The 27,572-nt window shown below is 41.8% G+C and overlaps 1 protein-coding gene across 20 annotated transcripts in view; it reads right to left on the bottom strand.

Moving 5' to 3' along the window:
* Positions 1-6,535: 6,535 nt before the first annotated feature.
* LOC101831457 (zinc finger protein 60-like) overlaps positions 6,536-27,572 on the bottom strand; it is a 68,527-nt gene continuing 47,490 nt past the window's right edge. For 15 of the 20 annotated variants that reach the window (XM_040734209.1, XM_040734207.1, XM_040734205.1 and 12 more), the window contains 3 exons: positions 25,727-25,825; positions 24,685-24,783; positions 6,536-12,317 (listed from right to left, as the gene is read on the bottom strand). In XM_040734209.1, the coding sequence (XP_040590143.1) occupies positions 9,697-12,317; positions 24,685-24,783; positions 25,727-25,825 (2,819 nt within the window). In that variant the 3' untranslated portion in view covers positions 6,536-9,696. Of the gene's footprint in view, positions 12,318-24,684; positions 24,784-25,726; positions 25,826-25,968; positions 26,030-27,572 lie in introns of all 20 variants that reach the window. The other 5 variants (XM_040734216.1, XM_040734218.1, XM_040734215.1 and 2 more) reach the window with 3 other exon arrangements.

Raw genomic sequence — 27,572 nt, forward strand, 5'->3', positions numbered from 1 at the left:
TGCACTGGCTTTCTTGCCGCTGAGAGCTTTTCTTGTGTAAGTGGCCACTGTGCCACGCAGACTGGGAAGTCGTCCCTCCAGCTGATTTTATCTGCATGATTGTGGGGAGCAGGCGAGCAAGTGGCCTCTAGGAAAAAGGCAGGTGGTAAAACCCCAGGCCTTGTCTGGCACTGTGGCATGAGACCTGAATGAGTTTTTTTAATGCCTTGGTCATGCTTCCCAAGACCCTGTCCCGGGAGGAATCCTTGAGAGAGCATTTGTTTGGTAAAGACCTCACTCGGGCTGCATATAAAAACATTCATCTAGCCGGGCGTTGGTGGTGCATGCCTTTAATCCCAGCACTCGGGAGGCAGAGGCAGGCGGATGTCTGTGAGTTCGAGACCAGCCTGGACTACCAAGCGAGTTCCAGGACAGCCTCCAAAGCCACAGAGAAACCCTGTCTCGAAAAAAACAAAACAAAAAAAACAAAAACAAAAACAAAAAAAACATTCATCTGAGCGAGGATGTTTCTCCCCCAGAGGTTTACAGGGAGGTCAAGGACTAAGAACGGTGTAACTGTGCCTGAATTGCCCTCTGAGTATGCCCAATGCAAGGGGTGGGGGCTGATTTGGGGATTATTAAACTGGCCAATACCTTGAAGGTGGGTAAAGGCCGTAGTGAGAGGCCAGGACTATGGCTAATGTCTGGAAGAAATCACAGTGGAGTCAGCACCAGAATCAAGGATCCCTGAAAATTCCTTCCCTTCCAGCTTGAGTTTAAGCGTGGGCCAGGAGTGGGTGATCTCTTGTGCCCCAAACACATTTGCAATCACTAGTTCACCTGGATCTCTGTGATTCTTAAGCGAGGGATTGGTAAGGGGAGCCACGGGCAGGAGCGAGAGCTGTGCAATAGTTGAGAGGGGGAGACATGTATAATACCTCATTGAGCTCTAGCTAAAACAAAAATCTCTCCTGTGTGATTGGGGCAATGGGGGTGGGGATAACCTGGAGGCCTTTTAGAGAAAGAGATGCTCTGCCTATAATCAAGCCAAATAAACCTTGGGGAAGGGGTCCGAATGTGCCAGTTGGTATGGCTTTGACGCCCTCCTCTGGTGTTAATACTGTGCTGGCGGAGGAGCAGAGATCCATTCCTGGGCTGCCAGCAGTGGCCCGACAGAGCTGGGAAACAGAGGGGAATGTTTTTGGTGATATTGGGTTGATTGGGGGGGGACAAACCCTGACATGCTCCTGGGGTTCATCTGGGAATTGGGGGCTGGCAGCTGCCCCTGCAGGAAGTTTCCCTGTGGCTGGGAGGGTATGGCTTGTCCCTGTGAATCAAAACAGGATCTGCACTCTCTCTGCCAGTAGTAGCCGTGTTTGCAGCAAGGTCATGGAGTATTAGGAAGGGGACGTGGTGATCCTCCAAGAGGGGGAGCCCGGGTAGTAAGTAGCTCTGGTTGAGACGGCCTGGCCTGCTTAGGTTGAGGACGTTCACTCTGAAAATGCCCAGGCTGTCTGCAATTAAAACAGGCTTTAGTGGCCTGGGATAGACCCATTTGCCCAATAGCCACCCTGATAGCCAAGCCTAGGGCATGGTTCCTGCACTTGAGAGAAGGCAAACATACCGGGCCAGAGGCTTGGCACAGTGATGTTTAAGTTTATCCTGACAAGTAAGGTTAGCATTTCCAAAGGCTAGTTGTTTGAGGAAGGAGATGTCCGGATCTTGGGGACCAAACAGACGTTCTGTGGCCTCTGTAAGGCGGATAATGAAGCTACTGAAGGATTCGTCTGGCTCTTGAACGATCTTAGTTATGGTGGCTGAGGTATTACATTCTGATGGTAACCGTTTTCAAGCAGTGAGGCAGACATGGTGAACTTGAGCAAGCAATCCGGTGAAAACTGCATCTGGGCAGTTTGCCTAAAAGTCTGGCAGCGGTCCAAGAGCCAGTATCAGCCTGAGTGCGATTTTTTGTTTCTATTTTGTTGTGATCTCAGTCATTTCGGACTTCCAGATAACAAAATCACCCCCCTGACAGAGAAGCCTGGGCTAATTGGGTGAATTCCTCAGAGGTAAGCCACCCTTCTGAGAAGGACTCTAGGGGAGCCAGAGTAAATGGAGCCATGGGCCCGTAAGAGGACACTGCAGACTTTAATTTTTCCAATATCTTAATGTCAATGCGGCGGTAAGTGTAGCGTGAAGCTGGTTCTAAACAGACCTCCCGTTCGGCTGGTGCTGCCTGGGCTTCTCCCCCCTCCAGAGCAGGCTCCGGAGTCTGCCTCCTCATCCACGGGGTCTGCGTGGACAGAATCTGCGATTCTGTGGGGGAGTTGCAGGGCGCGTTACTGCCACTGGGAAGGGAAAGGGGGAATGCTAAAACTGGCTGTTTTGATTTTGGTTTTGCTTTTGAGGGGCAGGGAAGAGAGCGTTCGTTTAATTCTGTTTCTAGCGCTGCAAAGCTCTTATCAGATTGACCTGTTCCTGTCGATTTTCCACAAGTTTTTTAAGGGAAACTAGCTCTGACGTGACTCTTGTGCTGCAGTCACAACAGGGGATCCAACAATCTCATCAAGGGCAGAATAGGGGGGAGGGAGCCGAAAAGGTGGGAAGTCAGAGAGAGAAAGGGGTGCAGGGGGAAAGGGCAGTTGAGGAGCTGAGGCAAATGGGTTAGTGGCCACCTGGGGTGGAGGTTCAGATCTGACTCAAACCTGGCCGCCTCCTCTTGGAGGTCAGCTGCCTCTCCAACTGAATGATTATCTGAACCTTTCATAGGGACTCCCTTTTTTAAGGAGGAAAGGATGGGTAAATCTTACGAGGTGGGATAGCATTGAGGCAAGGAGGATTCTCCTCTGGGGCCTCCTTCTCCATATTAATAATGACTGAGGGAGAGGAAGGAGACCCACTAATAGGGCGTAGGGGTTCTTCCTCGAGGGAAGAAGTTCTGGCCGCAGATGGGGGCCAAGATGAGGCATCTTTAAGAGAATGTTCTCCCTCTGACACTAGTTTTTGAAGGTCCAGCCATTGTGAGGTTGTTTTAAGGATGCCCTGAATTAGGTTTCAATAATTGAAGGTGCTGACAGGGATTTTTTTCAGACCAAACACCCTATAATAATCTTGGAAGCAGTCACCAACCCTGCGCCAGGTCTTTTCATCAATGGTTCTCTCCTCAGGGAGCCAAGGATAAACAGTAGTCACAAAATTAAAGCATTGTACAGGATCCTGCGTTTTCACTCTAATTCCTCCTATCTTGGGCTTCCTTGAGCCCGGAAATAAAGAGAGACCTTTGAGAGAATGCCTGTCCCATCACTCACATTGGCCACGAGATCTTCGCCGCTGCTCACCACCATCCAACTTGCTCTTTTCGGCGGATTACCGAAATGAAGACGGTGCCCTGGGAGACACTCTCGAAGGGCCCTTCTTTCCAGTGAATGGCGTCTTTCCCAATTGTCAGACTTCAGGCCACAGGCCACGTGGGTGCCAATAATGCCCTGACCCATGGGACATTCAACGTGGGTCTGGAGGGTACCTAGGGTAAAGGTGAGGGCAGAAGATATGAAGAATGGGCGCCAAGACAGGATTCTGATCAAGGCGACAACTTTATTTCACCCCAAAGGGATTTATATAGGGGAAGGAGGAGGGGAAGGAATGGGAGTGTCCTGCAGCTGCAATGAGTCTGGCAGAGCAGGTCAGTTTGAGGGGTAACCCTCTGTGTTGCCTGGAACCGTAGTTCACAGGGCAAAAGGTCGGGGGTAGAAACTCCTGTGTTGCTAGGCAACCTGACCGTAGGTTCTTACTTTATCTGTCTCCATTTTTCCTATGTCCTCACCTAACTACTGGCGGAATTGGGGGCTTTCTGTTGAGCTAATCTTTAACTGCTAATTAAGCTGCAGTCATGTTTCTGGAATTTTCCAAAGGTAGTAGGGTGGTCCAGAGTCACGTACTTTCTATGAGGGTTGAGGCACATCTTTTCTTATGAGTATGTGAGGCAGCCATATCTGGCTGATGGCCGGAGGACCCTGACGGGACAGTATAATCAGGATGGTAAATAAATCTCAAGGGTTCCTTCCTGTGGCACAGCCTGAGTACCTTGATTTTCTGTTTCCCATGGGCCAGAAATTTTTTTGATGGCCTAGGGAGTGAAGCATAGCCACTCATAGGTAAAGTCAAATAGCCTCTAGGAAGGCTAAGATTCTATCTTTGTTTTTAATGTCCTTTTCCACAGGCAGTGGAGCATAGATACTCACAGGTAAAGTAAAATAGCCTGTAGGAGGGCCAAGATTCTCTTTGTTTTTAATGTCCTTTTCCCCAACACTGAAGACTCTCTTTCTCTATAGGTAATATTGATATGCATTTTAGTAAGGGTATAGTGATGGTCTATATGTCGGTGGACTTTTCTTTTTCCCATCTGAGAGCCTGGGTCAGATCAATCAGCTCTGTTCTCTGGGTTGAGGTCCCTGGCCCTAAGGCTTGGACCCCAATCATTTCAGTTAAAGTAACTATTTAAGGCCCCACATACCTGGTTTCATCTTTAATGAAACTGCTCCCATCCATGGAGAGCATTGCATAGAAATCTTTCAGTGGAATGTCATCTTGAGATAGTCATGGATAAACACCTTCAGGTCTTCATTAGGTAAGGTCTCAGCATTAATATCAGGGTGTCTAGCAGTAGGGTCTGGTACTGGGTCATGCAGGCATCAGACAGCCAGCATTTTATCATTCCTCAGAGGGGTCCTCTATTGCTTGGTGTTCTAAGATCCTGACTTAGAGTGAATTCATTTGCTTTTCTCAGTAGACTAATAGTTCCTGTCATAGCTCTTAAGACAGATGGGTCATCCTGTGCCTACAGGAGCCAATTGTTTGGACAGGTATGCCATAGGACTTCTTCATGGTCCCAACTTTTGGTATAAACCCTTTTATTATTATTATTATTTGGTTTGGCTTCATGGAGAAACAGAAAAAAGGGTTCAAGATATCTGGAATGCTAGGGCTAGAGCTGATTGAGATTTTAAAGCTTCAAATGCCCTTTATTTAGTTTCAATCCAGGCATATAAAAGCCTTGCTATTCCCACGAACTCTAGAATCCTGAGTCAGAAATACCTACCTGCATCTGGGAATTCTCAGACATGCCTTAGTCTTTGGTGTTGGGATCTGAAGGATGGCAGCAATTCTACTCTGAGACAGGCTCTTTTTTTTTTTTTTTTTTCCCCGAGACAGGGTTTCTCTGTACTGTTTTGGAGGCTGTCCTGGAACTCGCTCTGTAGACCAGGCTGGCCTGGAACTCACAGAGATCCACCTGCCTCTGCCTCCCGAGTGCTTGGATTAAAGGCGTGCACCACCAACGCCTGGCTGAGACAGGCTCTTTTGCCTCTCCTCATCAGGTATTCATTGATGTAAAAAATGGGACTTTCTGAGGTGACATTATAGCTGCTAGTCTTTAACCCTTACAGTCCTTTGGTGGTTCTTTATAATCTATTACAGTTTTAGAGGCAGGGGTCATCTATATATTATGAGTATGGTTCCAGGAAACCTCTGATGGAGGGCAAGAGGTCAGCACTCAGTGTCCCATCAAACAGGGTTGGAGAATTTTTAAATCTTTGGGGCAACCTGGTCCAGGTTAGATTCCCTCTGAAACCTTACTTGGGTCTGTCCATTCAAAAGCAAATATGAGTTGACTCCCCACTGCCATTAGGAGGCTGAAGAATGCATCTTTCAGATCTAAGACATTGTAGACTTGTTTCTCTGAAAGAGTCAGACTTAGGAGGAGTGGATGGGGTGGATAATATCAGCTCTCATTTTTATTTTATTTTTCAGATTTTGGACAAGTCTATAATCAGAGATCCCAGATTTCTTCACAGACTTGAGAGGTGTATTCCATGCGGGTCTTTCTAAGCTAGGCAATATAGGCTGCAATTTCCCTTTTTGTTTTAAGGGTCACTGGATATTGTTTAATCTGGTCAGGAGTAGCTGAATTGGTTAGTTGAACTTTGTGTTAGGTCAATCTTGAAGGGTTGGTTTTTGCCCTCAGCCCTAGGAAACTTTATTGTCAATCTGAAATATAGACCAACTGTATCCTTTGACTGGGGGTAGGCATTCCAGTTAGGGCATATTCTTCTGATAGAGGGAGGGCAAACACCAACATTTTGCTAGGTATCTGTAGTCTAACTGAATCTCATCAATAAAGGTGATAGTTTTCATTTTATGTAAAAGGTCTTCTCTCCCAATCAGTTTCACGTTGTTAAACACCATTTGAGTAACTTCCAGGAACTGGGGCCATTAAATCCATCTAAATTTTATAATTTTTTTTCTAAAATATAGGGACAACAGGGTGAAAAGGGCAATTTTTTTTTAGCAGTTGCCATTAATTCTTCTAAAGAATGTCTAGAGAAAATTGGTCAGTGTTGGACAAAAGGAAAAAATCCCGGCTACATCATTCATCAGCATCTCTTAGAACCCCAACCCTCACCCAGTACACTTTTCAGAGAATGGTGGGTTTTGAGTTTTCCAATTACACAGGTCACTTCATGAAGACATAAACAAAGAAATTTGTACCGAGTACAGCTTCAGTTACACCACACAACTTTTATTATGTTAACATTATTAAGCTATTTAGAAGCTGATTTCAATTTTTATTTATATTTAACCAAGATTAAATTGTGCCTACTACCTTACCAAAATGACTAAGCTTAATTTCACCAACATGATAGTGAACACATTTCTGCACTTGTCCCAACATGGTTTACAATCTCAATGTGTTCTTGCTCAAAATGCTCACCCTGAACATAATTTTCCTTGGATAGAAGTACAATGACTATGGGCTGGGAATATTGCTTGATGACCGAATACATTCCTACCACCCACAAGGCCCTGGGTTGCTTGGCCTAAAAAGGCTTGGCTGTGAAGCCCAGTGTAACCTCCTGAGTTTGGCAACCGGTTTCTGGCTTGTAACCTCCACATAAAGGTGACTCAGCAAGGCCTCATGTACCCTGCCTAGTTACCTGCCAGCTTGGTGGAATATTATTGGTCCTCATATAGCGTTACCTGATCTTAATAGTCCCCTACCTAAACCCTATATAAGCTCCTGCCTGTTGTAATAAATTGAGACCTGCTTTGACAAGTCTCCCTACTCAGTTTCTCCCTGGTAGCTAGGTGAGAGGAGGTCCAAGTCATCGACACTCCTCATCCTGCTCAGTCCCAGGGAATGACCAGTGGGACCAGTTCTCCCTCAGCTCTACCTGCCAGAGAACCTGGTACTGGGTTAAATCAGCACTGAAAATTTAATAAAGGACAAAGCAAGGCCAAATGTCTACCTCTATTGGATTCTCCTTAGGGATATGCATGTGAAAAATTTTTTTTGTAAAAAGGACAGTTTGAAGGCCAATGAAAATTTTATGAATGTCATAAAATTCTGGATCATTTCCTTAATTATGGCTTTGTGGTATTCTATCTTGGCTGATGTAGTAAGGTATGAAATGTCATGTCTACAACATATTTTCTCTTGATAAAGGGTGTCTATACAGTCAAAGTTGGACTTGAAGTTATTACATAGCTTGGCTTACTTCTAACTCCTGATCTTCCGGTATCAGCCTTCTAATTACTAGGCATGCACTACTATACCCATGTCTAAACCATTCTTAATGTTACACCCCAAATACCCATATATACAGAACAAAGCATCAACACAGGAAATTGATAACAATTTCCAATCTAGATGATGATCCAGAAATGTATTGTTTACTACTCCAACTTTTCCATATGTATGAAAGTTTTCAGACATTTATGATGGAGGATCAAGACAGGGTTTCTGGCTGTCCTGGAACTCACTCTGTAGACAAAGCTGGCCTCAAATTCATAGAAATCCACCTGCCTCTACCTCCCAAGTGCTGGGATTATAGCTGTGTGCCACAACTGCCTGGTTCACAAATGTATTGGCAACTTTTGCTAATATGTAATGGGGAGCCCACCAGGGAAGACCACTCAGAAAGTGTTTATATACAACTAAAAGTATTTATTTCAGTCAGCTGGGACCACACTCAGATACTCAGGACCTAAGTGTAGTCACAACCACTTAGAGCAAATCCAATCTCCTCTAATCTTGCTCTGCAGCTGGAGGGGGAGCTTTTGCCCAGGGAGACAGTTTAACAGTAGCCAAGATAAGCAGTAGCTGGAGGGGAAGGTTTGCACACATAGGCTCTTTAAAAGAAGCCAGGTAAATTATCAGGGGCAATTTGACCTCAGGTTCCCTGAATAGAGTTGGGTAATTTTCCATGAGATTCACCATCAAGGAAATCAAATTCTATCAAAACCTGAAGTGCCAAGTAAGAATAAGAGATGGATGATGCTGTGGACGTTCTTGCACTGTCACAAATGTAGTTTATCTTACTGTGTGGAAGAAGTACATAAATTATAGGGTTTTATCTTATGAAAATTTTATGGGTTCAACCCCTTTAGAAAGTACTTATTCATCAATAGCTGTGGTTTTTTTGTTTTGTTTTGTTTTTTTTTTTTTTTGGTTTTTCGAGACAGGGTTTCTCTGTATTGTTTTGGAGGCTGTCGGAATATCTGTGTTTTTTAAACATCTCCACACAAATACTTAATGGATTTGCAATTCAAATCCTTTCATATTCCTTTTTGCACAATAGATGTATACAGAACGAAGGTGTTTAAAATTTTCTAGTAGATGAATGCATGAGGGGTTTCTAAACTATGTAAAATACAAACAGCCTGTCCTATCAGTTACTGTAATGCCAAGGGAGAAAAATGTAAAAGTTATTTTACAGAACACAGGCATTAACCAAACACTCTTGAAAAATCTTACCATGTTCTCATGACTTTGGTACTGAGCTGGCCATTAACAAATTATGCAAACTGAAAGTAAATATGCAGTATATTTATGATATTATGACGGGAGCCATAGAACATTAATGGTGACAAGGAAGGAACCTCAGATAAACCTAGCTCCAGTAACTGGTTTCCGAAAGTTGGCTGACCTGTGTGAAAAGTATTTGACAAATTAAGTTTATAGAATGAGATGAGAGTAAATCAAGAACATGATGGCTAACATTACCTGACACTCTCAGCAGAATATCACCTCTGAACAACAGACTTCTTGCATTCTCATTATCAAGAATACATGAATACTCTGATGTTGACCAAATCCTAGGGCAGAATAAAGTTCTTCCCACATTCTTTTCAGTCCCAGTCTTGCCAATATGAGTTCTCTGATGTTCAGTAAACTTTTCATACAAAGGTGTGTCCTCCTTCCATGCAAGCACAGGACTCCTGAAAATGCTGGCTCACCATTTACAAAGAGGACTTTCCCACATTCTTCACATTCACAGAGCTGAGGAACTATATGGACTCTCTGAGGTTTGAAAGCTGAGCTAATTCTATAAGTTTCCACATTCTTTCCATTCAGAGGGTTTCAAACCAACATGGATTCCTTTATGTTCATGAAGACTCAAATGTAAGGTTTTTCCACATTCTTTACAGTGATAAGGGTTCATGCCAGCATGACTTCTCCACTGTGCAATGAAGACTAAAATTAAATCTAAACATCTCCCCACATTCTTAGATTCATAGGGTTTCTCGCCAGTGTGAATTCTCAGATACACTGCTAAAGTAGAATTATCACAAAAGGGCTTACTACATTGGCTTCTTACCAATATGAATTTTAGCATTTCAAACCAAGCTGGATTTTCAACCAAAGGCCTTCCCACATTCTTAACACTGGTAAAGTTTCTCAACAGTATGAATTCTTTGGTGTAACTTAAGGTCTCTGTCACACGTAAAGTACTTCCCACATTGAGTACATTCATAAGGATTCTTGCCAGTATGAATTCTAAAGTGTCCAAGAAATTGGTAATGATATTGAAAGGCTTCTCCACATTCTTTACATTTAAAGGGCTTTTCACCAGTGTGGATTCTCTGGTGAATTCGAAGGCCCGTACTATGAATAAAGTCCTTTCCACACTCCTTGCACTGAAAGAGTTTCACATCAGTATGAATTCTCTGATGTTGACTGAGTTGGGACTTAAGTCTGAAAGCTGACCCACACTGCTCACATTCAAATGATTTCTCTCCACTATGAATGCTCTGGTGCCGAGTGAGCTGTGCCAGAAGAGTAAAGCCCTTCCCACATTCCTTACACTGAAAGGGTCTCTCGCCAGAATGAATTTTCTGATGTTGCATGAGGTTTGAGCGACGACTAAAGGCTTTCCCACACTCATTACAATCATACGGTTTCACACCAGCATGAATGATCCTATGTTCAACAAGGCTGGAGAATCGCTTGAAGGACTTCCCACATTCCTCACATTCAAATATTTTTTGAGCAGTGTGAAGAATGGTTTTATGGTAATTAAGCTGGCTGGGAAGATGAAAAGTCCTTCCACACTCATCACATTCAAAAGGCTTCTCACCACTATGAAATCTCTGATGTCGAATGAGATGTATATTAAGTCTAAAGGCTTTACCACATTCCTTACACTCAAAGGGTTTCTTTCCAGTGTGGATACTCTGATGTTCAGTAAAATTTGAACGTCGACGAAAATATTTCCCACATTCGTTGCACTGATATGGTTTCTCATCAGTATGGATTCTCTGGTGTTCATTAAGTTGGTACTTACGTCTGAAGGCTGACCCACAGAGCTTACACTTGAAAGGTTTCTCACCAGTGTGAGTTTTCATATGCTCAGAAAGGTATACCTGAAGCCTAAAAGCCTTCCCACATACATTACACTCAAAGGGTTTCTCCCCAGTATGAATACTCTGGTGTTGCAGAAGGAATGACCCACAACTGAATATCTTCCCACATTCCTTACATTCAAAAGATTTCTCTCCACTATGAATGTTCTGGTGCCGAGTGAGCAGTGCCAGGACAGTGAAGGCCTTCCCACAATCCTTACACTGAAAGGGTCTCTCACCAGAATGAATTTTCTGATGTTGCATGAGGTTTGAGCGACGACTAAAGGCTTTCCCACACTCATTACATTCATACGGTTTCACATCAGCATGAATGATCCTATGTTGGACAAGGGTGGACACATGCTTGAAGGACTTCCCACATTCTTCACATTCAAAGGGTTTTATGCTTGTATGAACAATTTTATGGTAATTGAGCTGGCTGGGAAGATGAAAAGCCTTTCCACATTCTTTACATTCGAAAGGTCTCTCACCACTATGTAACCTCTGATGTCGTATGAGATGAATATTAAGTCTAAAGACTTTCCCACAGTCTTTACACTCAAAGGGTTTCTTTCCAGTGTGGATACTCTGATGGTCAATTAAATTTGAATGATGACGAAAGAGTTTGCCACATTCCTTGCACTGATAGGGTTTCTCATCAGTATGGATTCTCTGATGTTCACTAAGCTGGTACTTACGTCTGAAGGCTAAACCACAAAGCATGCACTTGAAAGGTTTCTCACCAGTGTGAGTTTTCATATGCTCAGAAAGGTATACCTGAAGCCTAAAAGCCTTCCCACACACATTACACTCAAAGGGTTTCTCCCCAGTATGAATACTCTGGTGCTGCAGAAGGAATGACCCACAACTGAATATCTTCCCACATTCCTTACATTCAAAAGATTTCTCTCCACTATGAATGTTCTGGTGCCGAGTGAGGTGTGCCAGAACAGTGAAGGCCTTCCCACATTCCTTACACTGAAAGGGTCTCTCGCCAGAATGAATTTTCTGATGTTGCATGAGGTTTGAGCGACGACTAAAGGCTTTCCCACACTCATTACATTCATACGGTTTCACATCAGCATGAATGATCCTATGTTCAGCGAGGTGGGAGAATCGCTTGAAGGACTTCCCGCATTCCTCACATTCAAATGGTTTTATACCTGTATGAATGGTTTTATGGTACTTAAGCACACTAGGAAGTTGAAAACCCTTTCCACACTCATCACATTCAAAAGGTCTCTTACCACTGTGAGACTTCTGATGTCTTGCAAAATGTTGGGGAAGTCTAAAGGTTTTTCCACATTCCTTACATTCATAGGGTTTCTCTCCAGTATGAATACTCTGATGCTGACTAAGATTTGAACTACAACTGAAGTATTTCCCACACTGTTTACATTCATACGGTTTTTCTATATTGTGAGCAAGAGTCTGGAAGGTATCAGTAAGTAGTTTTTCTTTGTTACTAATTTTTTGATAACCATCTCCTTGATAACTCGGTAGTTCCTTGGATGTACTATAGTTGGGGCCATTACTAAAACTGGATGCCTTGAGGCCAAAAGTTTTGCTTAAGTTCCTTATGCTTTGCTTGAACAAATTTCTATTATAAATATGATTTTCTTGAGATGCATTTTCAGCTTCATAACATGACTCCAAATCTGAAAGGAAAGAAGACTGTATTATTTTCCTGAAACACAAACACATTTTCCTGTAACATAAAATCTATTAAAGGAAAGGCCAGACTCTAAAGTAATGTCAGAGAAGATGAACAGGAGCAAACAGAGCGGCAATAATAAAGTTTATGTGAGACAATACTCTTCACAGAAAAACAGGCTGGAAATAGGGAAGAAATGAGTTAATGAGATTATAACAAGCAAATATCAAATAATCTTATATGCTTCTTGAAATAAAGGTTTTTGAAACAAATCATGATAAAAAGTGTATAACACACAAATGTATAAAATGTGTCATACACTAAAAAAATTGGCATGAGTTGAATTCTTAAAAAGGAGGTGAAACTGTTGGTGGTGGTGGTGGCACAGTTTGAACACCAGGAAAAAGGATCCAGTAGTACCAACAGCATGAGTTCCAGGCCATCACTGTCTAGATAGTAAGACTCTGCCTGAGAAAAACAAAAACAAGCTTAAAAAAGAAAAGCAGAAAGAGAGAGAATTCTTTATAGTTTTAGAGACGACTACGCATCTCCGATCAGGAGAGCAGCTAGGCTAACTGCAGCTCTCTATCTTTCCCACTCTCCTCCTCATCCAATTCCCTAGGCTCATGACGGGGAAGGCCTTCTGTATGTATGTTTCTATTATTGGCTGATGAATAAAACACTGTTGGCCAATGGAGTAGGAGGACAGGCAGGACTAGGAGACGAGGAGAATTCTGGGAGAGGTAGGCACAGGGAGGCCACAAGAACAGTCGCCATGAAGACCATAAAGGAGTAGCAGGTCAGGACCCTTCTCCGGTAAGATAAGACCCTATGGAAATACATAGATTAATAGAAATGGGTTAATAATTAAGGCAGAGCTAGCCAATAAGAAGCCCTAGCCACCGGCCAATAGTTTTATGACTAATATAGTAGCATCTGTATGTTCATTCAGGCCTAAGGGGCAGTGGGACCAGCCGGGACAAAGAACCTCTTGTTACAGTCTCCTCCACAGCTTTGTAGCAGACCACCTGCTGTGGACTCCCCTTCCTTCCTGCCCCGATCTCAGATCACAATCACAGATCCACACTCCAAACCCTTCTCCCACTCACTGATTTATCCCAGCCAACAACTCAGAGAGATTTCCCTGGAAACCGCCACGCCACTCTGGATAGTGAAACAGGTGGGCTACCTGCCGATCTTTACCTTTCCCTCCGTTCCTCCAAGTCCAGTCCCAATCTCACCCCCAGCTCAGTAGCAGAGTATTTCCTGTGATGTCTCCTCACTCTCGGTTCCTATGCCCAGGACACTAAGCAGATCCTAGTGGAGCACCTGCCCTCGTCACTCTTGTGAACCCCTCAACAACACCCTCCTACCCCATCCCTTTCCTGTGTCAGCACCCAACACCCAGAAACACAATTTACCTGGCACTCCAGTGGCCTCACCTATCAGTATTCCACAAGTATTTCCTACCAGGCAATGCACAGCCACCACACTCTCCTAAGAACTAGAGAGGGAAACAGAAAGCAAAGGACAAAACATTCATCCAACAAACATTAAGACCAGATATCAGCACCTAGAATTACAATCGTCCCAAACCCAGATACCTAGACGCCATGTGAAAACACAATAAAAGCCAAGATACTATGTCTGCACTAGAGCCCAGCCAGCCCACCACTGCAGGCCCTGAGTATTATCATATAGCTGAAGTGTAGTAACACTTTGCCTTGCCAGGATATCTGTATTAAAGGCCACACCCTTCAGGCGTGGCTTCAGGTGCAGGAGTGACCAGAAGGTAGAGAAGCACTGCAGGCTCTCTTTCTTGGGTCGCAGAGCATATCAGAAGCACTGCAGGCTCTCTCTCTCTCTTGGGTCGCAGAACATATCAGAAGCACTGCAGGCTCTCTCTCTTGGGTTGCAGAGCGTATCAGAAGCACTGCAGGCTCTCTCTCTTGGGTCGCAGAGCGTATCAGAAGGCAGAGACTGCATCTTCTGGAGCAGGAATGCCATAGTGGTTCTTTACCTATATACGGTGTTCCTCAATAAAACACCTGTTTATCATTTATCTTGGGCGTAGTGAACTCATTAATACCCTGCCTTCAACTGGCACTCACACGGTTGTATTCCCACAATCAGCCCGCACGACAGCCTCACTGCATTCTGGGGTTCCAAAAAGGGCCAACCTACAATTCAGTAGACTGCACTGCCCAAGTCTGCTAACTGCTTCATTCCGGTGCATGTTTATAGTTTTCCTTAGTTATGATAAAAGATAAGCTACATATCGAACTTTGAACTTACAAGGATGGAATGGATGATATTTACTTTAAATCTTGCTGAATGTTGATAGACAAAATATTGTAACTGTGTTCTTATTTGATAACTGTTCTGTTATATATAATTTGACTATGGTAAAGTTAAGACCTTTCTTTTATTTAGGCAGAAAAGAGGAGATGATGGAAAGTCTGTGTATATGTCAATAAAGCACTGTTAGCCAATATAGGAGTCGAGGAGTACTCTGGGTAGGAGAAACACAGGGAGTCAAGATGTAACCGCCATGGGGTAAGAAGCCCGGAAACTTTTCTCTGGTAAGAGAAATACTTAGATTAACAATTATGGGATAAATACTTAAGTCAGAGCTAGCCAGTAAGAAACAAGCAAGGCCAACAGCTTCATAATTAATATAGCCTCTTGTGTGTTTATTTGGGGACTACAACGTGGCAGAGCCCAGGCTACTAGTGGGGAAAAAACCAAAGCAGCAGAAAAGAAAAAAGGCATCTCTCTACAGACTGCGAGTGGGGATTTGTGTGCTAAGCTCAAGTGGGAAATTGTATGTTGTGAGGATCGTCCAGCACATCAGTGTGGAAGGCATCTGCAGAGCTTCTGGAGCGGCAGTTTTTGTTTCCACTGTGAATTTGCGTTTGCAGCTGTAAGGTTACCTGAGCCATGGCAGCGGAAGGAGCTTCTAGCTGCTAAAACAGCTGCTCAGCTACGCTGGATCAGAACCACCGGGGGTTTGCACAGACTGAATCTCTTCTCTTCTAACAAAAATTCATTTGGTTTGGGTGTGTTGAGTGTTGTTTAGAAAGAAACTGTATACTGTAATACAAGTACAAGAAAGACCGGAGCGCCTTTGCCTCTGGACTCACTTCAGCGTACACCTGCTGGCCAAACATAGTTACTGCAGATTAAGATCGACGAGCGAGCCAGAGAGCATCCAGACCTCACCTTCCGGGATTTTACTTGAGGTATAGTACTGTATCTTTTGCAATTTAAGATAAATACATAAATATATACAATTAACTACTCTACACCAGTGGCAGATAAAAAGTGGAAGTAAAAAGTCTTCTCATTTCTTATAAGGATGGGATTTTAGAAAAGGTTTAAGACCTACCTGGAACATATTTACTATCAGCCATAGTTTCTATTAGCTTGATAATCAATATAATATCCTTAAAGAAATTGTTTCATAATAGAGCAAAGAATGAGGAACATAATAAAGAAATCATACAGGCTTTATAGACTGGTAATGAGAACTTAGTGAAAAGGATTAATAACATTGAAAATGGCAATGATGATTCCACAAACAAAATGCAAAAAATACAACATAGTATTGAACTGCTAACAGAAAAAAATTTGCTCCATGTCTGAGATTAATGACAAGCTAGCAGATAAAACACTGTTTTGGGGGCCTGGAGAGATAGCTCAGAGGATAAGAGCACTGGTTGTCCTTCCAGAGGACCAGAGTTCAATTCCCAGCACCAACATGACAACTCAGAACTGTCTGTAACTCCAGTTCCAAGGGATCTGACACCCACAGACATGTAGGCAAAATACCAATACACATAAAATAAACTTAAAAAAAAAACATTGTTTTTGGAAGGCAATCTACATGCCATCCACATAATCACTAAGGATGAGAATTTAACATTAAATCTCTAGAATCATATATGAATGAAGAGAACAAGAAACTGACAGATTTAAAGTAATTGTTGGAAGTTTATACTGTCCAGGAAATTCAAACACTCAGAGAAACAATGGTGAATAGATTACAGGCCACAGAAAACCTTCAAACTGATACACCAGGAGCTGAGGTACAAATACAATAAAATGAAGGGGATTTAATATTACCAGTATCTTTCAGGGTCAGGGATGCCTTACCAAAAGTTATAGCATTATCACCTGCTTTAGTCAATCCTGTTACTATTACCAAAAAGCCAGCAAATAAGAAACATCCAGAGAGATGCATGCAGCGTCATTGGCAGCCAGTATGTATGGAAGACTTAACAGGTATTAAGAAAGCAGTAGCATTCATTCACTATAGGTGAGATAGTAGAGTCATGGGCTACAAGATATAGAATAACCTCAAATGACTGGAGCCAATTAGTCTCAGCTGTCCTAGAATTTGGTCCACAGATGAAGTAGCAATCATTATGCAGAGAAGAGGCAAAAGACCTTGAACATCAAGGCAAAAAGAAAGGTTATAAGGCTCCCCAAGATAAAATTCTTGGTGAGGGTCTTTATTTTTTTATTTCATTTGTTGTTGTTGTTTTTCAAGACAGGGTTTCTCTATATTGCTTTGGAGTCTGTTCTGGAACTCGCTCTGTAGATCAAGTTGGCCTCGAACTTAGAGAATTGCCTGCTTCTGCCTCCCGAGTGCTGGCCAGTGAGGGTCTTTGTGCTGACGCAGATACTCAAGCTACATATGATGAACACATCTTGTCCTTATGCTGTAGAGCAGTCTTGAATGCTTAGGACACGAGTCAAGAACCAGGGGAAAGAATTGAGTCATACACTAAGGTTATACAAGGCCCAAAAGAACCTTTCAGTGAACTTTTGCAAAGATTGACTAAAGCAGTATAAATAATGGTAGCAGATCCAGAAGGTAGTTGAGTGCTCCTTGAATCTCTAACTTTTGAAAATGCTAATTTAGAATGCAAAAAGGTGCTGGGGCCCCTAAAGATCAGATCAGCACCAACAGATGAAGGGATCCTGCATGCAGCCAATATGGAGACTTTTGATTGTAACAGTAGGGCTTGGGTAGGAGAAGCAATCTCCAAAGGTATGAAAAGACATCAAGATATCAAATGTTTAAATTTTGGTAGAATAGGACATCTGAGAAGAAATTGTAGACAAGGCATTCCTAGAAATAATGCTTCTTCTAGGAATAACTCAAACAGAAGGTCTCAACCTTCTGGATTAAGTAGAAGTTGCGACAACACTGGGCCAATGAATGTAGATCGACAAGAGACAAGCAAGGAAACCCTTTACCTCTTGAAGGCCCCCATGTCAAACGTGGTCCAGTCATTCCCAGTCACAGTGGAGGACAATCCTCCCCAGAAAAATTAGGAAATCCAGTGACTATTGTAAAAAATTATACTGCTATAGGTGGTAGATTAGCTTCGGAGGATGAGTCAAGCATTCATGGAGGAAACAAAAAAAAATGTGCATTTTGGTAGATTTCTATAAATGACCAAAGACCAAAACTAAGAGTACAGATAAATAATGCTATATTTGAAAGTTTGCTGGACACTGGAGTGGATGTCACCATTATAACTCAAGAATTTTGACATCCAAGTTGGCCTCTTCAGGAGGTAAACATTCAATTCTTAGGGATTGGAATCCTATATCAGATAAAATAAAGCACGAGATGAGTTGAATGTATAGGGCTAGGAGAACAAAGAGGAAGGCTGAAGCCATATGTGGCTAATAGGGCAATACATCTATGGGCTCATGATCTATTGCAGCAATGGAATACCCAGATTAATATTCCTTCAGTATCAGATATGAGATAATAAACAAATTCATGCTTATGGGGAAAATATTGTAAGGCACTATATAAAACAGACACCAACAATCAAGGCTGTATAAAAACAGAATACAAGTGTCAAATTAACAGAGGAACCAAAAGACCAATTTTTAAAGTGGCTAACTGATGAACCTAACTAGGTGAGGCAATGGCCTGAGGAAGGAGAAGAAATCCAGGTAAAGACAAAGGAATGTCTGTCAAAGTACAAGAATCATACAGAACACCAAATAGACTGGAGCAGAAAAGAAGGTCCTCTTGGCATATAATAATCAAAACACCATACATACAGGACAAAGAATAAATATTAAAAGCTTCAAGAGACACAGACCAAGTATAAAAGCAGACTTATTAGAATAACTCCTGGCATCTCCATGAGAACTTTATAAGCCAGAAGGGACTGGACAGACATTTTACAGACTCCAAAAGACTACAGATGCCAGCCCAGACTACTAATCCCAGCAAAACTTTCAATAACTGTAGATGGAAGAATCTAGACATTCCATGATGAAACCCAATTTAAGGAATGGCTATCTACAAATGCACCCTTATAGAAGTTAGGAGAAACAAAACTACAACCTAAAGAGGTTAACCAAAACCAAGAAAACGCAAGGAACAAATAATCCCAGACTATCAAATGAAAGAGAAACACCTACCACCACCACAATAAAATAACGGGATTCAACAAACATTGCCAATAAAATAACAGGAATCAACAAACATGTATCTCAACATCAATGATCTTAATCCCTCCAATTAAAAGAGAAACTAACAGAATGTAGATGAAAACAGGATCTAACATTTTGTTGAATTCAATAAATACAACATAAATGCAAAGACAGATTACACCTTATAGTAAAAGAATGGAAGATAATCTTCTAATCCCAAGCAAATGGAAATAAAAAGCAAGCTGGTGTAGCCATATTAATATCTGGCAAGATAGACTTGAAACCAAAACTAATCAGAAAAGTTAGGAAAGGACACCACATGGTCATCAAAGAAAAATCCACCATCATTTATGCACCAAACATAAGGCACCCAATTTAGTAAGCAACACATAAATCACATATTGACTCTCACATACAGATAGTGGAAGACTTCATACCCTGCTCTCACCAACAGGTAGAGAAATGCACCTCATCAAACTTTCTCCAAAATTCACCACATGCATGGACACAAAACAAGTCTCAACAGATACACATTCAATGCTATCTAACCACCACAGATTAAAGCTGTGTATCAATAAGGACAGAAAAATAGAAAGCCTACAAACTCATAGAAATTGAACAGCACAATAATGAATGAAAATTGAGCCAATACAGAAATTAAGAAGGAAATTAAAGACGTCTTAGAATTGAATGAAAATGAAGATACAACACACCCAAACTTCTTGGACACAGTGAAGCTGGTTCTAAGAGGCACCTTCAAGGAACCACTTACCTACATAACATAATTGGAGAGGTCTCACTCATGCAACTTAACAGCACAATTAAAAGCTCTAGAACAAAAACATGAGATTACACCCACAAGGAGTAGACAGTAAGAAAGAATTAAACTTGGGGCTGAAAGCAATAAAATAGAGACAAAGGAAAGAAATACAAAGAATTAATAAAATAAGTTGGTTCTTATGCCAGGTGGTAGTGGTGGTGGTGGCGGAGGCAGTGGCAGCGCACGCCTTTAATCCCAGCACTCAGAAGGCAAAGGCAGGCGGATCTCAGTGAGGCCAGTCTGGTCTACACAGAGAAACCCTATCTCAAAAAAACAAATTTTAAAAAAGTTACTTCTTTTCGAAAATCAGTTAAGACTGAAAAATCCTTAGCCAAATTAACTAAAAGGCAGAGAGAAGATCCAAATTAACAAAATTAGAGATGAAAAAAGACATAACAACCACACCTAGGAAACCTAGAGAATCATTAGGACATACAATAAAAGCCTAAACTCCGCCAAATTGGAAAATGTACAAGAAATGGGTGATTTTTAGGACTTATACAACTTGCTAAAGTTAAATGAAGATCATATAGGAATAGAATAAGGATAGAATCAGTGCCAGGCAGGGGTGGCTCACGCCTTTAATCCCAGCACTCGGAGGGCAGAGGCAGGCAGGTCTCTGTGAGTTCGAGGCCAAACCTGATCTAAAAGCTACACAGAGAAGAAACCCTTTCTCAAAAGACCAAAAAGAAGAAGAAGAGGAAGATGATGATGATGATAATCGGTAACATTAGTCTCCCAAAGTCTAGGCCCAGATGGTTTTAGCACAAAAATCTACCAGACATTCAAAGAACAGTTCAGACCAATGTTCCTCAAATTATTGTTTAAAAAAAAAAAACGGTAAACACAAAGAACATTGCCCAATTCTTTTTTCAAGGCCTCAGGCACCCCTGACACCCAAACCACACAAAGATCCAATACTAAAAACTAGATTTCAATTTCCCTGATGAACATAGATGCAAAAATTCTCAATAAAATAGTTGCAAATTGAATCTGAGAACACTCAAAAAGATCATCAATCATGAACAAGCAGGCTTCATCACAAAGATGCTGGGCTGGTTCAACACATGTAAATGATACATGTAATCCACCATATAAAAAAACTGAAAAAGGCCACAGGATCATCTCATTAGATGCAGAAAAGGCCTTTGACAACAATCAATATTGTTTCATGATAAGAGTCCTGGAGAGATTAGGAATACAAGGGACAAACCTCAACATAAAAGAGGCAGTGTACAGCAAGACTGTAACACAAAAAGTAAAAACGCAGAGACTGGTATTGGGGTTCGAGGTGAGGGTGAGATTAGCAAAGCAGCCGCCACTAGCTCTTACCTCTACCTCAGACTAAAAGGGGTGATCCTGTCTCCACCTTCTCTCCACTAAGCCTCAGGCTGCTGCCTCTCCTCAATGCAGCTGGAGACTAAATCTCTCAAGAGACAGACCCTTTGATGCTTCCTTTTACACCTCTCAATTCTTGGGATTAACAGTGTGGGATCCCAAATGCTGAGATCACCTTTGTGTGAGCTGTTTCTATTTAGAACTGGATCTTGAACTCACAGAGCTCCATCTGCCTGTCTTCTGAGTCCTGGGATTAAAGATGTGTGTCACTACCGCCTGCTCTGAGGCTTGAGGCTAGCTTTGCTTTTTGAATTCTCAGGCAAGCTTTATTAAACCATAAATAATATATCACCACAGTTCCCCCTTTTTGTCTAACATTAAAAGGCTACAACTAACATAAGAAAAACTATATAAATATGTATATACAATATATATATAGGCAATAACTATCAACAATGTCTAGTCCATTTGTATTTGACAAATTCTGAGAAAATTCTTTATTATCTAGCCTATCTTGGTGAGTCCAAAGTCTTGTATCTAATTTACTTTTCTATTCTAATTTGCATTATCAAATTATCTTTTAATGTCTCTCAACATTTTACACTTTATATATCTTTAGTGAGTTTCTTTTATGAGTCTGGTAAACAAGAGTACTATCCAGTCTGCAACTCCCTTAGAAACCTAAGAAGGAAATAACACTGAGAAAGCAGGAAGTGTGAGCAAGTGACTTCCAAAAAATGTGAGAAATGACAGAAACAGTTGACTGCCTGGATAGCCACCAAGGTTCCTCTGCAATGTTGGGGCATCCACCTTCAGCCTATAGACCTAGCATATCTGACAGACATTTCTGTGAAGCAGGATATTCTGAAGGACTGAACCACCTTGTCGTAGCAAGGTTAGCAGTCACTCTTTTTGGTGTCCTGCTCATCTAATTTGGACAGGATACTGTTAGCAGTTGAGGCAAAGGCACTTTCATGCTCAGTGGATTACCTTTGCAAATAAAGTAAAAACCCAGAGACTGATACTGGGGCTCAAGCTGAGAGTCAGATAAGCAAAGCAGCCGGTCACTAGTTCATAGATAATATATCATCATATAAGCACATAGCATCAACTTAAATATAGAGAAATTCAAAGCAATTACACTAAAATCCAGAAAAAGACAAAGTTGTCTACACTCTCCACATCAAGTCAATAAAGTACTTGAAGTTTTACCTAGAGCAGTAAGACAACTGAAGTAGATCAAAGAGATACACATCAGAAAGGTCAAAGTATCTTGATTTGCACATGATACAACAATATACATAAGTGACCCTGAAGATTCGACCAAGGAACTCTTATAGTTGATAAACACATTCAAGAAAAGAAGGCTGACACAAAATTAACTTACAACAATCAGTAACCCTCCTATGAACAATGACAAACTGACCGAGAAATGAAAAAAAAAATCAGCAAAACAACAGTAGTTAGACATTTGTCCCGCAGCCACTCCCAAATAATAGAAATTTAGTATTAATTGTAAATGTTTGGCTGACGGCATAATCACTCAGAAACTTAATATTAATTGTAAGTGGCTGGCTTGACAGCTCAGGCTTACTAACTAGCTCTTACAATTTAAATTAACCCATTTCTTTTCATCTATGTCTTGCCATGTGGCTCATGGCTTGTTGACCTCATTTTGTACTTGTCCTGCTCCTCTGTGTCCAGAAGGCTGGGCACTCTCCTGACTCTACCCTTCTTCCTCCCAGCATCCTTAGTTTGGTTGTCTCGCCTATTCTTTCTGCCTGGCTAATGGTCAGTCAGCTTTTAATTAAACCAATTCAAAGAAAAATCTTTACCATGTACAAAAGGATTCTTCCACAGCAAACAATACCCCTCACAACAGCCTCAACTAATATTAATATAGTAAACATGGCCATCCTACCAAGAGCAATCGAATTCAATGCAATTTCCATCAAAATTCTTCACAGATCTTGAAAAGGCCAATTTTCATCTTCATATGTAAACACACACACACATTTTAAAAAGGCAGAATAACTAAAACAATACTATATAATAACCGAACTGCAGGAGGTATAACCATCCCTAATTTCAAGTTGTACTACAGAGCTATAGTAATAAAGCAGCATGGTACTGGCAGAAAAACACACGTTGGTCAAGGGAATCAAACTGAAGACCCAGACTATACAACTATAGATTGTTGATAAGGAGCGAAAAATACACACTAGAAAAAAGAAAGCATCTTCAACAAACGGTATATGTCAAAAAGGATGGCTGCATGTAGAAGAATACAAATAAATCCATACTTATCACACTTGACAAAACTCAACCCCAAATAAATCAAAAACCTTTTAACATGAAACTAGGTGCCCTGAACCTGACAGAACCCACTGGCACAGGAAAAGACTTAGTGAACAGAACACCATCATCACAGGCATGAAGACCAACAAGTAATAAGTGGAGCCTTATGAAACTGAAAAGATTTTGTACAGCAAAGGGCACTGTCATTCAGACAAAGTGCAACCTACAGAATGGGAAAAGATTTTTCCAATTTACCAATTAGAGGGCTAATACCCAAAATATATAAACTCAAAAAACTAGATATCAAGAAAAAAACCCAATGGATAATGGGATACACGTCTAAACAGAATTATAAAAGAGAAAACTAAAATGGCTAGGACACACTTAAATTTTAGTTCAACATCCTTGGACTTCAGAGAAATGCAAATCAAAACTACTCTGAACTCTCCTCTTATACTAACATCAGAATGGCTAAGATCAATAAAACAAGTGACCACTCATGTTGCCAAGGGTAAAGAGTAAAAGGACCAGGCATCTACTGCTGGTGGGAATGTAAAATTGTATAGTTACTGTGGAAATTGTGTTGTGTGTCCTCAGGAAGGTTGGAATCAATCTAATTTGAGATCCAACTATCTGAGATACCATCTTACATCTAACAGAATGTCCAAGATCAAAAACTCTGATGACAGCTTATGCTGGAGAGAATGTGGAGTAAGGGTAACACTCCACCATTTCTGGTGAAAGTGTAAACTTTTACAGTCATTGTGGAAAGCAGTATAGCGTTTTCTCAGAAAATTAGAAATCAATCTACCTCAAGACCCAGCAACACCACTTTTGAGCATCTACCCAAAGGATGGACACTCACACCACAAGGACATCTGCTCAGTTATGGGCATAGCAGCATTACTTGTAATAGCCAGAAGCACAGGATACACCATCACACCGTGTTGACAGTGTCTATGAGGACTTGCAATTGCAATTATTATGTGCTATGCAATTATGTGCTATGCCTCACTGTGCTACCGTTTGTACCGGTGTTCAAACTGTCTCATCACTGGGTCGGAGGTTAAGAGAGGACCTGAGTTGAGTACCAGCAGCCACGTGTAACTCCAGCCCCAGGGGAGTTACACTCTCTTGTGGTCTCTGTGGGTACCTGCACACATGTGCACACACACACCCAACCAACAAGAAAATACATTTAAAATGAGAAAGAGGGCAACTGCTCCAGTAAGAGGGAGGAGATGAGAACGACTTAGTGACTCATGAACTAGAAGCCCCCGTGACAGTTTTTGCCATGACCGTGACTTCCCTCCCAGGTCTCAACCAGTTTTCTTCCATAGGTCTTGGCGCTCTGAAGGAAGTGTGTCAACCCAGTGTCAGGCATGAGGTGACTCTCCGACCACATGCTGTGTCTGGCAATGCTGGAGCCCCGCCTCCTCTCACTCACCTGGGCTGGGGCTGTCTGTTTCTTCCTTCACAACCATCCAGGGCTCTCTCTCCTGCTCTAATAAGGTGATCAGATCGGGTTTGGAAATGGAACTTCCCACTTAGAAAAAAAAGAAAGAAATGACACTTATGGAGAATAGTTTTGGGTTTTTTGTTTGTTTGGTTTTTTGAGACTTAGTCTCTTTATCCCAGGATGTCCTGGAACTTACCTGATTTGCTTGCCTCTGTTTCCCAAATGCTGGTATTAAAAGTGGTGCCACCATGAGCTGCCTGAGCAGATTTTTAAAGATACAGACATTATTTATTAGAAAGGTCTATATAGCTTGGCATGGTGGATCATGCCTGGAAGCCCACAGCTGGGGGAATGAGCCAGCCAGTCTGTGCTGCATAGCAAGACCCATCTCGGAAAAACAGATTTAGAAGAAAAGCCTGAGTAATACTGAGGAAAGACTTCAGAGAAAAAGGAGAAGAGGCTGGATGAAAAACCAGCTGCTTCAGAAAAGGTTTTAAACTCATGGAAACACAGACAGCGGTTTGTCACTTAAGAGGAAAAATACACATGGTGGGTGAAAACATGAACCCTTAGGCTACCCTGTATAGTATAAAGCCCATCGCTGCAGCTCACTAAGCTATTGATTTAGGCTAGTTCCATTCGATTCTATGTGCAATGTTCCATTTAAAACCTTGGCATGGTAGCACATACTTGAAATCATAACACTTGTATCTGACACTCTCTGATGGTCTCTGTGGGTACCTGCACACATGTGCACCCACACACCCAACCAACAAGAAAATACATTTAAAATGAGAAAGAGGGTAACTGCCCCAGTAAGAGGGAGGAGATAAGAACGACTTAGTGACTCATGATCTAGAAGCCCCTGTGACAGCTTTTGCTATGACCGTGATTTCCCTCCCAGGTCTCAGCCGTGGTCTTCCACAGGTCTTGGCGCTCTGAAGGAAGTGTGTCAACCCAGTGTCAGGCATGAGGTGACTCTCCGACCACGCTGTGTCTGGCAATGCTGGAGCCCTGACTTGTCACTCACCTGGGCTGGGGCTGTCTGTTTCTTCCTTCACAACCATCCAGGGCTCTCTCTCCTCCTCTAATAAGGTGATCAGATCGGGTTTGGAAATAGAACTTCCCACTTAAAAGAAAGAAAAAAGGACACTTGTAGAGTTTTTCTGTTTTGTATTCTTTTTTGTTTTTGTTTTGTAAAGACTTGGTACCTCTAGTTATCCCAGGATATCCTGGAATTTGATATGTAGAACAGGCTGGCTTTGAACTTACCTGATTTGCTTGCCTCTGCCTCCCAAATGCTGGGATTAAAAGCGGTGCCACCATGAGCTGCCTGTGCAGATTTTTAAAAATACAGATTTAATTATTATAAAGGTCTATACAGCTTGGCATGGTGGATCATGCCTGCAAGCCCAAGAAATACTGAGGAAAGACTTCAAAGAAGAAGGAGGAGGAGGAGCAACCTGGATAAGAAACCAGTTGTTTCAGAAAAGGGTTTAATCTCATTTAAACACAGATAGGGGCTTATCACAAATAGGGGTTTATCACATAAGGGAAATACATATTTAGTGAGTGAGAACATGAACTCTTAGGCTACACTCTAGTGTAAACCCCATCTTTGCAGCTCACTAATAAGGCCATTTATCTAGGCAAGTCCCATTGGATTCTATGTGCAATGTTCCCATCTAAAGACCTGGCATGATGGCAGCACTTGAAATCACAACACTTAAGGAATGGAAGCAGAAGATGAGATGCTCAAGGTTGGCCTTAGCTTCACAGCAAGTCCAAAGTCAGCCTGACCTACACGAGACCTGATCTCAAAAATAATAATGAAAATAATTTAGATCGAGTTGATGGTATTCACTGGATAAGGATACTGTTAAGGCTAAAGACTATTTGAATATTGTCTAGTTATTATTTGTTTAATTTCATTCATTGATTTAGTCATGTTGGAGATGGAACGAGAACCTTGAACATGCTGGGCAAGTGCTCTACCACTGAGTTACATCCCCGCCATGAAAATGGTCATCATTATTGTGACTTATGCTGCTGTCTTCCACACTTACACCTCATTCTAACAGTTTGCACAATGAAAAAGACAAACATCACACCCTAAAACTAAAGCAGGTAAAGGAAATGTTCACAGAAGGAAACAGGATGTGTCCCCTTCTCTTTTGAATCCATTCTACTGATTCATTAGTAAGTAAATCAGAACAGCCTTTTATTTAGTTGTGTGTGTGTACATGTAGTGTATGTATCTTTTGAGGGTGTGTGCACAAGTGTGTGTAGACACTCATGCATGTGTGAACAGGACAGGGAGCAGTGTGAGGTGTCATCTTTGATTGCTCCCCACTCTGGTTTTTGAGACAGGGTCTCTCTGATCCCAGGCCTTACTGAGAGGATCTCCAAAGTGTGGACAAAAGGCACGCACTTCATGAAGGCCCTGTTTTCACCCGGAGAAATCTCCCATCATACCTTTGGGAAGAAGGAGGAACTCAGCCACCTCTTTAAAAATTCTATTGACTTAAATCTACTTTATTTTATGCACATGTAAGTGTCTGTGTGCATGGACATCTGAGTACCACATGCATGCATGATCATGGAGACAAGAAGAGAACATCAGTCCCCTGGTACTGGAGTTACAGTAGGTCACATTATGGAGCTGGGAACTGAACCTGGGTCCTTTGCAAGAAAAGCCAGTTCTCTTAACAAACAAGCTATCTCACTAGACACTAATTCTTATTTACTGATTTACTTCCTTACTTATTTCATTTTATTTCTTTGTTTTGTTGTTTTGTTTTGTTTGAAACGGGGCTTTTAGACTAGACTACCCTGGAACTCATTATGTATCTGAGGGTGACCTTGAACTCACAGCA

The sequence above is a fragment of the Mesocricetus auratus genome, unplaced genomic scaffold (genome assembly GCF_017639785.1).
Source record: "Mesocricetus auratus isolate SY011 unplaced genomic scaffold, BCM_Maur_2.0 Super-Scaffold_100038, whole genome shotgun sequence".
Classification (NCBI taxonomy): domain Eukaryota; kingdom Metazoa; phylum Chordata; class Mammalia; order Rodentia; family Cricetidae; genus Mesocricetus; species Mesocricetus auratus.